The following is a 13,875-nucleotide window of genomic DNA, read 5'->3' as shown; positions in this document are numbered from 1 at the left end:
TCTAAAACTAAATATTGCACAGGAGTATTAACACAGAATATTGCACAGTTATTCAAGTATGGCAGAGATGTTAATGATCAATGTCCAGTTTAGTGACTTCGGGTCATACAGACTGACACTTAGAGGGAGGAGTTAAAGAGTCTGATGGCCACAGGCAGGAATGACTTCCTGTGGCGCTCTGTGGTGCATTGTGGGGGGATGAGTCTTCCGCTGAAGGTGCTCCTTTGTTTGACCAGCGCGTCATGGAGCGGGTGGGAGACAGTGTCCAAGATGGCGTGTAGTTTGGCCAGCATCCTCCTCTCTGACACCAGCTCCACCCCCACAATGTCACCGGCCTTACGGATCAGTTTGTTGAGCCTGTTGGCGTCCGCTGCCCTCAGCCTGCTGCCCCAGCATGCAACAGCATACAGGACAGCACCACCACCACAGACTCATGAAACATCCTCAGCATTGTCCGGCAGATGTTGAAGGACCTCAGCCTCCTCAGGAAATAGAGGCGGCTCTGGCCCTTCCTGTAAACAGTGTTCTTGGTCCAGTCCAGTTTATTATCCAAGTGTACTCCCAGGTACTTGTAATCCTCCACAATGTCCACACTGACCCCCTGGATGGAAACTGGGGTCGCTGGTGCCTTGGCCCTCCGTAAAGATACATACTTTATACTCATCCAAGAGAAACAATAAAGCTAGATAAAAAGCTGACTGTTAATTTTTGCTCCACATGTGTCTAATACAAAGATCTTTATCTAAAAAAAAAACAGACTTATTCTAATTTAAAGGAGCAGTGTGTAGGATTTAGGGGCATCTAGCGGTGAAATTGCAGATTGACTTTGAGGTGGCAATTACTTCTAGGATTAGGGGTGTGGGAATACTAATTAACGAGAGGATACCATTCAAGTTGGTTTCCCAAAACACAGATATCTATGGTAGATTCCTAATAGTTAAATGTGAAATGTTTGGAGAACACTACACCCTTATTAATGTCTACAAACCTCCCACTTCAGATATGTCTTTTTTAAGTAAAATCCAAACTGTGGTAGACCATTCATCAACAGGAGTGATCATATTAGGGGGAGACCTGAACAACATATTCAGCTCTTATTATAGCTCAACTAAAAACAGGAAAATTAAATCACCAAAAAAAAAAAACCTCCTGACTTTTCTTTCTGTTAATGAACTGCAGGATATATGTAGAGCTTTACACCCTAATACAACAGATTACACGTATTTTTCACACCCTCAAAACAGTTATAGTCAAATAGATTATTTATTTATATCTAAGATAGGCCTGGACAGGGTCCCATCCAGTAAAATTAACTACATTATAATATCGGATCATGCCATTGTTGCACGTATTATTTCCCAGAAACAAAATACACAATTAGCACAACATTAAACATCTACAGTAGTAAAATGCAACATACACATTTGTGCAGCAGTAATATTAATTTCAGATACTTCATATATAATAGTAAAACACTGACAGGGACCATTTTACTGCACAGTGAGTACTTTTACTTTTCATACTTTAAGTACATTTTGCTGATAATACTTACATACTTTACTTAAGTAAGGTTTTGAAAGCAGTACTTTTACTTGTAAAGTGTTTTCACAGTGTGGTAGTAGTACTTTTACTAAAGTAAAGGATCTGAATACTTCTGCCACCAGCCAGTGTGAGATTTGTGGAAATCACGCTTTTATTCTGAAGGAATCACACCCGAAGTGTTATGTGTGTTGCTTCCGGTGGCTTGGTTAGCTTGACGTTAGCTAGTTTGTAGGCAGGAGGAGGCTTCTGCTGCATTCAGGGAACAAAAATGGACAGTCAAGGGAGAAAAGTCGTGGTTTGTGACAATGGAACCGGGGTAAGTTTGAGAACAGGCAGCACTGTTAGATCTCACTCCGTGTCGCTCTCGGTACTCCGGCGGTGCAGTTTGACAAGAAAATGGAGAGAACTGGAAACAGGAAGTAACAGAGAGCTAACAGGCTAACGCGTTAGCTTGTCTGGGTGGGTTGTGTTAGGAATGTGTCTGTCAGCTGGATTCACCTCATTCATCTGCAGCAGGGCTGCAGCTAACATTCAGTGGGATATTTTCGCCCAACTACTGTTTCTGTTTAGCGTTATCACACTGTGTGTGTTTAGCCAAGAAAGTCTCTGACAAAGAGTCTTGTTGAATCGGGTTGCTAACTCAGTTTCGTTAGTAACTTTGACAGTGTAACGGTATGCAGTGACAGCTAGCTGCTGTGCACTTAAACTGAACACATTAACAACCGTCCCTTCAAGTAAACACACGGAATTCAGGCGTCAGGATTTCAGAGTAGTTTAAGTTTTGAAGTCACAACGTAAACTAAACTGATGTCCGAAACCTGTGATGGTTAGCGTTACATTCGCGGCTAACGTTAGCTATGGCAGCTAGTTTCCTTAGCTTTAGTTTATTAACTATTCAGAGTTTTAAGCAAAACCGCCAGACATCAGCTGGAAGGACGAGTTAGAGTTAAAGATATTAAGCTTTTTTTTTTCTTTTCTTTTTCGACAGATCAAAATCACCATTTTCTTTAATTTTCTTCCCCAGTTAGCTAGGTTAGCTCAGTAGCCGATTCAAACGGCCCCGCCCTCGTTAAAAAGCGCAGCAGTCACGTCACTCTTCTCAGCAGTGCAGTATTTAATCATACACACACACACACACACACAGAGTACAGTTGCAAAAATGTATTTTAAATTGTCGCATATGCTTACGGTAGCTTTTAGAAAAAATGTAAAATGAATTCAACTCAATCGCCCAGTAAAAGTGAAGTGAACCAGCGCGCATGCGTGAGACACTGGTTGCGGAAGTCGAGACAGTTCTTCCATGTAAGGAAACTTGTCAGATCTGCTGCAGCTTTCAGCAGTCTGAATGGACATTTACCCTGACTACACGTTTTATGAATCATGGCCTAGAGGAAGTCTGGTTAAACACTGAGATAATTACTGAGGGACTTCAGTTTTAATGTAAAAAAAAAACAAAACAAAAACAAATGCACAAACTGAAAATATGTGTTGTATCTTGAATGCTTATAATGACACATCTGATTGATTTTCAGGGGGAAAACTTTGCAAAATGGGCCAAAATACTATCTCATTTTAATTGCTGAGGTTAGACATGTACTGTTTTGATCTGTTGGATTATCTGCCCCAATACTGCGCTTATTAAGTGGATCTACACTTTAAACACAGTTTTCTGTTCTGCTCAGCTTATTTGCTGTGCAGGGCCAACGTTGAGCCATAAAGCTAATGCTGATCCCGCTTCACTTCCTGCATGTGCTTCAAAGTAAAGGCATTTTAGTATGAATGAATCGCCTTTGAAACATTGCATAGAGGAAATAGTTTTTATTACATGTTTATCGACGCTGTTTGAAGGAGAAGGTTTAGAAAACTAGTCTGACGTTACAACAATGAACATTTAACAACTGGAGAAAAAAGAATAAACACTGCAGAAAACTACTGTATGTTGTGTTGACAGGCTGGGTTTGGTTTGTAAGGAAAAGACGTAGCCATGCACGTTCATAAACCTTCTAAACAATATAATTAAATTGTTCATGAGCCTTAAAGGAATGTTTGTTTATGAACAAAACCATTTATAGTTAAGAGTTGAACCTTAAACATAGAAGAATGATCTTAATTAGAGATGTTCACTGCTTTTAAATTTGGGACAAAAAGGTTCATTAGTATGGGATTGGTACTCAGTATTGGCAGATACCCTGAGTTCCTGTATCTAAATCGATATCAGGGGAGGAAAAGTTGAAAAGTCGCCTCCCTACTGAGGCTTAAATGATCTTATATTGAATATTAGTTGAGCTCAAAATGATTTGATCATACTGTACTATTAGTTTACAAAATTCTGTTCTCCGAACCGTTTATCTCCAGCAAATTGTATTTACGATATTAAGCTTTCTGTTTTACACGTGGGATGAATTTTATCTGATGAAATGCATATCAGTGCAACACAGTTTATTGCACTAAACATCAAACTGATTGAGCATGAGAGTTCAAATAGCATTTGTTGCTGTCTGTATTGTCTGTTTATACGATCACATTGTGACAAAGCTCTCATATGGACACATTGTGTTTCACAGTTAACATGTCTGACTCAGTGTGTGATCTTATTGTAATGTTTTTCCCTCTTTTCTTCTTTCAATCCCATCCTAGTTTGTCAAGTGCGGCTATGCGGGCTCCAACTTTCCCGAACACATTTTCCCAGCGCTGGTTGGCCGGCCAATCATCCGCTCCACAGCTAAAGTTGGCAACATTGAAATCAAGGTAATTTCGCCTGCTTGAGTCTGTCTCCATTCACGGTGTGTTTCTCAGTGCAGCTACTACTTGTGACTAGAAGTACTTCTCTGGATGTGTCAGGACGGCTGGTGGAAATTGGGGAAAAAAGTTAGGCTGTAGATTACAGCGCGTGAGTATCATGTATGATAGAGCAGGGATTCTTGGCCATGTTACATGGAGTTTATGCGAGTTTAGATCTTAGCCAAACACTGCAGCAGCTAATTTCAATGATTTACTTCTCTTTAGTCAGTCAGGAAGGAAATCATTTGATAATCAGCTGCTGAAATGAAAACCTCGAGTAGTAACCTTGACAGTGAAGAAAAGTGGCAGGTAAAGAGCTAACATCCACTGGTCCAAAGTGATTCTGTCAGTCTGCTGAACTGTTGACCTTTGACCTCTCATAGGACCTGATGGTGGGGGATGAGGCCAGCGAGCTGCGCTCCATGTTGGAGGTGAACTACCCCATGGAGAACGGCATCGTTAGGAACTGGGACGACATGAAGCACCTGTGGGACTACACCTTCGGCCCTGAGAAACTCAACATCAACTCGCGCAACTGCAAGATCCTACTGACGGAGCCGCCCATGAACCCCACCAAGAACAGAGAAAAGATCATAGAGGTGGGTGTGGCAGAATCAAACGTAGCATTCCAGGTGTTTTAATTTTGGCCTGAGAGACCGGGGCAGTGTGCCTTGTCCTAATTATATAAAGACAGTGATCCTAACTGATAATATACCAACCCATGCATAACATTTTGCAGAAACACAAAAACACAAATCTGTGCTGTGCTTTTGTCTTCCTTTTTTATAGTAGCTAACTGATACGGTCTGTTTTTCTCCTGCCAGGTGATGTTTGAAACATACCAGTTCACAGGAGTTTATATCGCCATCCAGGCCGTCCTAACGCTCTACGCTCAAGGTGCGTTTGTCTCCGTAACACTCATGATCGCTGCTAAACTAGAAAAGCCTGAATTTTCTGAACAAAATCCACGCATGTGTGCTACTTTAGCAAAAGCCACCAGCTGAATGTGAATACTAGGGTGTAGCTACATAGTTCAGGGCTCAACAGTAAGGATTGCCCGATTGCCCGGGGGCAAGTAAAATGCCACGTGGGGCAAGTAAAATGCCACGTGGGGCAAGTAAAATGCCACGTCGGGCAAGGAGATCTAGCAACTTGCCTGATCGGGCTGTATTTACCTACCATCTCCCTTCACACACAGCTGTAGTTCATACACATCACTGACTTAAAGTTACCCTGGGGAGCTTTTGACCACCAGTGGCGCTGTAGAGCGATATTGATGATCAGTTGTTATTTGTAACTGGTGTCCTACCAGTGCGGACATGCACACCACGAGTGCCGGGTGATACACATGTTTGCACTTTTTTGTTTTAGGACTGCTGACCGGCGTGGTGGTCGACTCCGGCGACGGCGTCACTCACATCTGTCCGGTGTACGAGGGCTTCTCCCTGCCCCACCTGACCCGACGTCTCGACATCGCGGGGAGGGACATAACACGCTACCTCATCAAGGTACCGGCAGCACCACACAGCGATGGACTGTCTTTACGTTTCCCTCAATGCTGCGTTTCCTTCTGACATTTGGTGGATATGTGGGATCTATGGCAGAGTGTTGACACTCTATGTGGCCAAAAGTATGTGTGTGTATGTGGTGCTTTGAGGAAGATGAGGAAGAGGACGTTGTTATAGCTGCAGAATAATGCCCAGTCACATGTGGATTTAATACTTGGGTGTCCACATACGTTTAGCAATATAGTGTGTATGGGAGATGCTGTACAATGAGTCATTAATGCAAAATTAAGACTCCTCCCTGAGGGCGGGGCTTAAGTAACACAGAGTAGCTTAAATTTCTGAGTTCTCAGACCATTTCCACAATTGAGAATGACTTCCGGGTGGGAGCCGAAACGTCTCGATTCTGAAAACAGTGTCCAGATGACTACGACTGAAACCTTTTCTACGATTAATGCAAGATGTATAATTTTTCAATGAAATTTAATTTAGCTTCAAAAGTAAAACACTACCTAGACATGACATATCGACATGAAATGATCTTGTTACAAGGTAAAGTAACATACAGGTTTTTATCGAAACAGAAGCACTGTTTGCAGAATAGGTGTGTCAGCGAGTCCTGGATAAGTCTTGAAATGTCTGACGTTTCATTGCTTAATGTTGGGGCCTTTAAATATTACTGGGAATCTTGCACTGTACGTTTTTAATTTATTTTTTCAGTTTTAAACGTCTTGAAAGTGTGGAGAATGCTGACTTTCACTGTTTTAATGTTTTTCAGTGATGGAATTGGTCCACGTTTTCATTCCGATATTAAAAAGGTGCCGATGTGTTTCATCAACTTCAGTTTAAATTGATGAAACTTACACGTTCTGTGTAAGTAAATGTAAATGAACAGCAGTGTTTTTTTGGCACACGGTGGTGCCATTTAATTTAATTATCAATCAACAAAATGTACCAGACCTCTTGTCTGCGCGGTAATATGATCAGACATGAAACAGCATCTGTTGTTGTCCAATCAGCATTCAGTATTTAAGAAAGCCCTGTCTCTCAAAAAGAAACCCAATTGTCAAAATAATTAATATTTTCTTTTCTACCTTCATGTCAACCTCTTTTATTATTTTTTATGATCTTTACCGTTTTGTTTTGTTTTTTTGGATCATGTTCATATTTTAATCAGTGACCATATTTTTCACATTGCTGGAAAACAAAATAAAGGTTTTGTCAATTTTTGTCGAGAAGCAAGGAACTGTGCAACTGGTTATTTTACATAGGGACTTTGTAAAAACTATGTATTTGAATTACATAATAATGATAACCATCAAATCCCCCCTGTGCTGTCTGTCCACCAGCTGCTGCTGCTGCGAGGTTACGCCTTCAACCATTCGGCGGACTTTGAGACGGTGAGGATGATGAAGGAGAAGCTTTGCTATGTCGGTTACAACATCGAGCAGGAGCAGAAGCTGTCGCTGGAGACAACAGTGCTGGTCGAGTCGTACACGGTGAGTCATGCCCGTGTTAATAAGCTATACCTACGTATATCTACATATATATCTGTTCCTTCACTGATAATGAGACAGCAGTTAGAGCTTACGGTATTTAATAGTATTAAGACGTTGTTACATTTCTGAAGGCAGGAATTGTGTGTGTGTGTGTGTGTGTGTGTGTGTGTGTGTGTGTCCTCAGCTCCCGGACGGCAGGGTGATCAAGGTGGGAGGTGAGAGGTTCGAAGCCCCCGAGGCTCTGTTTCAACCTCACCTCATCAACGTGGAGGGGGTGGGTGTGGCCGAGCTGCTCTTCAACACCATCCAGGCCGCAGATATCGACACCAGGTGAGCTGCCAGGGGCCGCCCGTCTTCTGTAGTCGATGGAAACAAAGTTTCAAACATTTTCTGGTCTGGTATTTGTTCAGATTACTCAAACAGGTAGCACCAACTGTAATGTCCAATGCAAAGGTTTTATTGCAAAAAAGAAGTGACACCAACACTCAGTCATCCTGGAAAAATATTGAACTTTTGAGTTATGGTTGAGTTTCAAATATTTAGTGGTGACGTAATATCTACAGAATGTAGATCATCGTAGGAGACTAAATCCCTCCACAGACACAGAATAATGATGATGAACTCATTTACACATGTTAAGGCTTCTCACAGCCAGCCAAGGTGGAGCGATGTAATAAAAAATAAATCATACATTTGTCATACATCATTGTGTTTCTCCGACCAGGTCTGAGTTCTACAAGCACATCGTCCTGTCCGGAGGCTCCACCATGTATCCCGGCCTGCCGTCCCGCCTGGAGCGCGAACTGAAGCAGCTGTACCTGGAGCGAGTGCTGAAGGGAGACGTCGACAAGCTATCGGTGAGTACAGGCGTTTGAAAAGCAAAACGCCAAAAACATGAGGCCAATAGGGAAGAGATCAAATTTTTAGCAGAGTGTCCCGCTGATCACCTCACTTACTTACTTAATAAATGATGTGAAGTGTCCCCAGCAGATCAGTGACTGATATACTTTCATAAATCACATTGTGATGATGTGTTCTTCAGATGGGAGTGGCTGGTGTCAGTGCAGCATCAGGCTCTGTTTATTAGCCCTTAGACTTGCATCGCTATTAGCATTTATTGCTAATAATAACTTGTGAAATGTATACGTCATCATAATTAGCGTACGTACAGCGGAGTAATGTGCAGCAGCACTTTTTCCAGGTAAATATCATGGGAGAGAATGATTTTCAGCTTATGTTAGATGGAAACTTTCACTCGATCTGGTTAATCAGTAAAAAAAAAATCACTGCTTCTTCCCCACAGCTTTCTTGTGCAATGCGTGTATTTGCCACTAGGGGGTACTGAAGCCACAGTCTAGTTAACGCCTTCAACACCTCAGAAACGTCTCTCTTTGTCTTGGTCCTGTGATGACAAGGTGAAAACATAACATCTCATTGTTCCTTGGTCTCTCCCTGAGAGGAAGCCTGCTCTGCTGCTCAGGGAAATCCTCCAACCTGTAATTAAAAGATCATCTTCTTCAGTCTATTTTAGGGACCTCACAGGGCGGCGGGGGTTTCAACACGTTATTATCTCCTCCTTTTCTCTATTAACACTCTCTGCTCTTCTTTCCGCCTCATCTTCACCGCAGAAATTCAAGATCAGGATAGAGGACCCCCCTCGGCGTAAACACATGGTGTTCCTGGGCGGCGCCGTGCTGGCCGACATCATGAAGGACAAGGACAACTTCTGGATGACGCGGGAGGAGTACCAGGAGAAAGGGACACGAGTGCTGGAGAAGCTCGGAGTCACCGTCAGATAAAACACAAACAAACAAACCCCCTCGCCATCCATCCACCCTGTCAGCTGATATCCATGCATCACTTACCTTGATGTGTCTGGATGGGCACACTGTGTCTTCGATTCACGCTCATTTTGAAAAGCAAAGAGGGAAGGATAGATGGAAGGAGGGAGGAAGGGAAAGAGGGGTGAAGGATGTGGAGCTTTGGGGTAAGAAGTCTCATGGCGAGGGCGGGGGATTACCAGAGTTCTTGAATATTTGCCCACGACACAAAAAAATCCAGAGAATTATGTTTTGAGAAGGTAGTGGCCATTAAGTGCTGCAAAATACTGCAGCTCCGTTTAAAGGAATAGTACAACATTTTAGGAAATACTTGCCTGTAAATATTTACCGTACAGACATGAGAGCGGTATCAATCTCAATAAGCGTATTTCTTAACTCTTCCTTTCTGAGACCAGTCTACTTTGATAAAGTGGAGATATTCTAATATTTTTTTAGAGCAGCTCATCTGCGAGTATTTTGGGTTGTCTGCCACCCACATGAGGCCAAAATGAGCTCCTGGCTGTTTTGAAGTTGAAGACGACGACGACGACGTTGATGATGATGATTATTATTATTATTAGTGATGCATTTAAGTCCCATTCCAAAACGAGACCGCCGCCATGTGAAAAATGTGTCACCTAATCAGTCAAAACAGACGCTGGCATTAAAAATAATGCTCACAGTGTGGAGCATTCCAGAGATTAGATATCTGAACACATAGATCATTACACACTGTGTCTTTTAAAATCCTGATCATCAAATAACACCACACACACACACACACACACACACATTTCCTGTTTAATGTTTTGGAATGACTCTCTGTGCTGTAGGTGCAGCAGGGCAGGCAGCCATTTTTAACTCAGCACCTCGTTTGTCTATCTTTGTGTCTTCTCCTTGTTGGGACATTTGCTTGCTTCTTGAGCAGTTCATATCTTCCACAGGAGGTGTGATTTTAAATATGAAGATGAATACATGGAAAAAAATCTGAAGGAAACTCTGAAGTTCCTCAGTCTTTGACTTTTCTCGCCTTCTTTCCAAATGACAGCGTTGGAAGGTTTGATTTGTGGTGGTTTTCCATTCCTTAACGGTTACAAAGCATCAAGTCGTTCCTTAGTCTCGATCCAGGACTGTCATACTGCATATCAACGTCCTGCGTCAACATCTCCAGAAGTTCGGACACTTCAGTCACTGAGCAGCTCTTAAAATGGGAAGAATAAATAAAAAGTCTGAACTCACTGGATGGATATTTTTATTTGTGGGGAAAAAATGACATTAGGTTGCCAGTAAAAGGTCTTTACCGACGTGAAATCACAGATGGCGCAGGGTGGCTGTTTCATTCAGTGGTATTGTAATTTCTCGTTAATTTAATTGTAATTTAGCTTCCGGCCACCAGTGGCAGCACTGAGCAGGGGTCCGTTTTACCAAATTTGCAACACGCAGGCTGGATGTGGTTTGAACACGACATAATTTCCTCTTGTGTTAATATCTGTGACCCACGCACGAGCATGTGGAAGCCCTGCAGGACAAACAGAGTTGCAAAGATTAGTTTATTAATCGATCAGTTAACTGACAGAAATTAACCGCCAACTATTTTGATTAAAGTCATTAATTGCCATATTTTACATTCTCTTGTATCAGCTTCGCACGTGAAAACGACACATGTGAAGACGTCACCTTGTGTTTAAGGAGACTGTGATGGGTATTTTTCACAGTTTCACAGACCAAACGATTATTTGATTTATTGAGAAAATAACTGTCAGGATTAATCAGTAATAGAAATTATTGTTAGTTGCAGACCTAATAATTTGCGTGCGTCGAATGCTTTTGCGACCCGGCCCCGCTGCTGCACTCAGTGAGCGAAAAGAAATCTCGCAGCATCTTTGATTTCACGTGGTTTGTGTCGAATGCAATGGAGGAGATCTTTCTCGGTCAGACGAATTCGTGTGTTTTGGTACTTTACTCTCACGTGACATAGTTTTTCATTCTTTTCCTAAGTTTTATGAGCTTCAGTGACTGAAATGTGGGGGAGATACAGGACTGTGATACAAGCTAGGCATTTCTCTTGTGACAATAATGCACCACTGAGGCTCCGTTAGCTTTTTTTTTTTTTTTTACTTTAAGTTTCTTTTCTCTTTATGTTCCTGAACATTGATGTGCTTTTTGTTTCAGAGGAGACCCGGCCTTCAACCTTCCTCTGAGGGACTGTTATAAGTCTGATTGTTCAGCTGTCTGTTGACCTGTATCATTCCCTGTGTTCGCTGAGGGTCACAGTGACGCTTTCCGCCCTTAACAGCTGATCTGGGGTCAGTCATCGCTATCAAACTACTACTTTAAAGTGTGGTGAACATATGAATTGGCTGGTCCTGGGTCAGATGTTAGGGGCAAATTTGAAACATATCCTGTTTTAAGAGGAAATCTCCAATAGGAAGTAATTCCACGTCTTGGTCTAGAAGGAGAAAAGGAGGCGCGGATAGTAGAGTCAAACCGTGTGAGCCGATGATGCAAACATTTCTGGAAGTATAAACGATCTCATTGGTTGAGATAAATCTCAGTGGGCGGAGCAGAAATTCGATAAGGAAACACAGAAGAGAAGAGACAAGAAATCTAATATTATGAACTGTAGTGTCCTGGCATACCACGCTAGCTGTTAGCTTGTTAGTTTAGCTGGAGTTCAGGCTAGCCATACTAGCTTGTTGCTATCTAGGTCAGTCAGTTAGTTAACCTGCTGACCTTCTAACATCATGAATGGCATTGATATGAAGATATTAAAAACATCATTACAGTTTATCTAATTATTTTTAACTTAGCTAACTAGTCGCTGCAGTGAAAGCTGTGTTTCTTCTCCAGCCAAGGAGGTTTGAAAGAAAGTTTGTGCTCGATCCTGCAGGTTGATGGTACTTAAGGAGGACAGTCATCGCTGGATTGGCTTTATGTCGGGCAATGAACGTAGTATCTGCAATTTCTTGTAACTTATCAGCCAACGCACAGTATTTGCCGGTACAAGTGTATCTGTGACGAGATCAAATCGGCCGGTAATATCGTCCACGCCGGTGTTGAGGTCGGGCTCCAGCTGAGACAAACCTCACTGTCCTGCAACGCTTGTGGATGGTCGTTCAACAAGCTTACTGCATGTAACCTTTAAAAAAAAACAGCCAATCAGATGCCATGCGATTAAAATGACTACCTTTTTAAAGAGTGGGGAGGTGGGCAAAGCGACTTGTTCTATAAGTATTTTTACCGACTGTAACATGAATAATTTAATGAGACAAGAGGTTATATTATGGTCATTGGTTAAAAAATTTAGCTTCTGAAAAATCGTCACGTTGTTATGTCGAGTCGCTGTAAATACAACAGTACCCATGAGCCTCAGTTTCTTTAGAGAAGACAGCAGCCGGAGTTGTGGCATGTCGGGATCGCTTTGTTGTTGCAGTCGGGACCTAACTGTGTAACCGACGTAAAGTTGAACGCATGCTCTGTTCAGCCAATGAGATCATTCTGGGATTTGCATCCGTAACACTGCATCTGCACACCGGGGAGAGATTTGGGGAACGTAAGAGTGCAGTCGGTCTTTTCCATTTGAATTTGCATTACAGTTTTCTTATTCCTCATGACCACACTTCCCTCTCCTCCTCCTCCTCCTCCTCCTCCTCCTCGGCCTTGGCTGTGCTGAAGATGAATATGTGGGTTTGGGGTTACAGGAGTTAGGTGATTTGTGTTTTGGGTTACTGAAATATTTTTTGTAATTTTAATAAGAATCTGGTGTCAGGAAATGGAGACCACGTAAAAGCTGGTATTTGTGGTTTCCGTCTCAGTTCTTATGTGTATATTGGAGGCGCTTGGTTCACATATATATAATTTCCTCTTGACAACACGGTCATCAAGTGCCAAGTACAGTTATTCTTGCTGGATATTATGTTTGGTCGTCCTTTTTATGTTTTGTTTATAGCATAACTGCCAACCGCTGATTTAAATAAAGCAGAGTGATTTATAGACGCCTGGTGTTCCTGTGTCTTCATGTCTGTTGTCTTAAATAGCGATGACACCGTCCTCCGCTGCCGTCAGCAAGATGGGATTAAAGGGAAGATTAAGAAAGAAGCAGTTCATCTCAGTCAACAGGACGGACAGAATATGTGTCTCATTATGGGTGTCGGGGGGGGGGGGGGACCTCCTGCTTTAAGAGGGTCACTGTTGCACAATCAAACTCTGGACCCCGGCTGCTCTTGATGTAGGACATTTTCCGAGGCACTAACTGAGGAATTCTCGCACACTTATTTCTAAAGTATGAGTCTGGTGATATTCTATATTTTTCTTATTGTCAACAAACCCCATGAAAAGACCAAAACCATCATGAACGTCTCTGCTAACAGGTGTGTGTGTGTGTGTGAATCACAGCCTGGTGGATCTTCTTCCTCCATTGTTGTCCAGAAACTATTAAATCAGCGAGCCGCTCTGTTGCACTGGGTGACATGTTCCTTCATCACCATGAACACACACACTGTAGTTTATTCTGACTCAGCCCCACACACACACCGTCCTGCTGCCCCAAACACTCACTACAGCACCACATGTGGATTCATCCGCCGCTGGAAATAGTCCCCAACAGACGCTCTGTTTCCTCCTGTTTGATAAAAACTACAGCGAGCAGCTGTTTGAGGAAACTACTGAGCCTTTTTAAACAGGAAACTATATATCTGTGAGGTGTTTTTAAAGATTTACGTCTTCAGC

The 13,875-nt window shown here is 42.4% G+C and overlaps 1 protein-coding gene across 1 annotated transcript; it reads left to right on the top strand.

The window, feature by feature from the left end:
* Window positions 1-1,701: 1,701 nt before the first annotated feature.
* Window positions 1,702-13,142, top strand: actr2a (actin related protein 2a). Its single transcript, XM_044189443.1, has 9 exons — window positions 1,702-1,858; window positions 4,180-4,290; window positions 4,707-4,922; window positions 5,148-5,220; window positions 5,695-5,831; window positions 7,178-7,327; window positions 7,512-7,657; window positions 8,052-8,184; window positions 8,956-13,142. Exons 1-9 carry the CDS (start codon window positions 1,811-1,813, stop codon window positions 9,124-9,126), a joined length of 1,185 nt encoding a protein of 394 aa, XP_044045378.1. The 5' UTR covers window positions 1,702-1,810; the 3' UTR covers window positions 9,127-13,142.
* Window positions 13,143-13,875: the final 733 nt, after the last annotated feature.

Source organism: Siniperca chuatsi, linkage group LG3, assembly GCF_020085105.1.
Source record: "Siniperca chuatsi isolate FFG_IHB_CAS linkage group LG3, ASM2008510v1, whole genome shotgun sequence".
In the NCBI taxonomy this organism is placed as follows: domain Eukaryota; kingdom Metazoa; phylum Chordata; class Actinopteri; order Centrarchiformes; family Sinipercidae; genus Siniperca; species Siniperca chuatsi.
Note: the sequence above shows the minus strand (reverse complement) of the source record. Positions and strands in the feature narration are given on the sequence as shown.

What these genes read in the sequence shown, in the direction of transcription:
- actr2a (XM_044189443.1), top strand. Translation starts at nt 1,811, where the DNA reads ATGGACAGTCAAGGGAGAAAAGTCGTGGTTTGTGACAATGGAACCGGG. An exon ending in ACAGAGAAAAGATCATAGAG is followed by an intron (nt 4,923 to 5,147) that starts GTGGGTGTGGCA and finishes TTCTCCTGCCAG; the next exon opens with GTGATGTTTGAAACATACCA. An exon ending in GCCGCAGATATCGACACCAG is followed by an intron (nt 7,658 to 8,051) that starts GTGAGCTGCCAG and finishes TTCTCCGACCAG; the next exon opens with GTCTGAGTTCTACAAGCACA.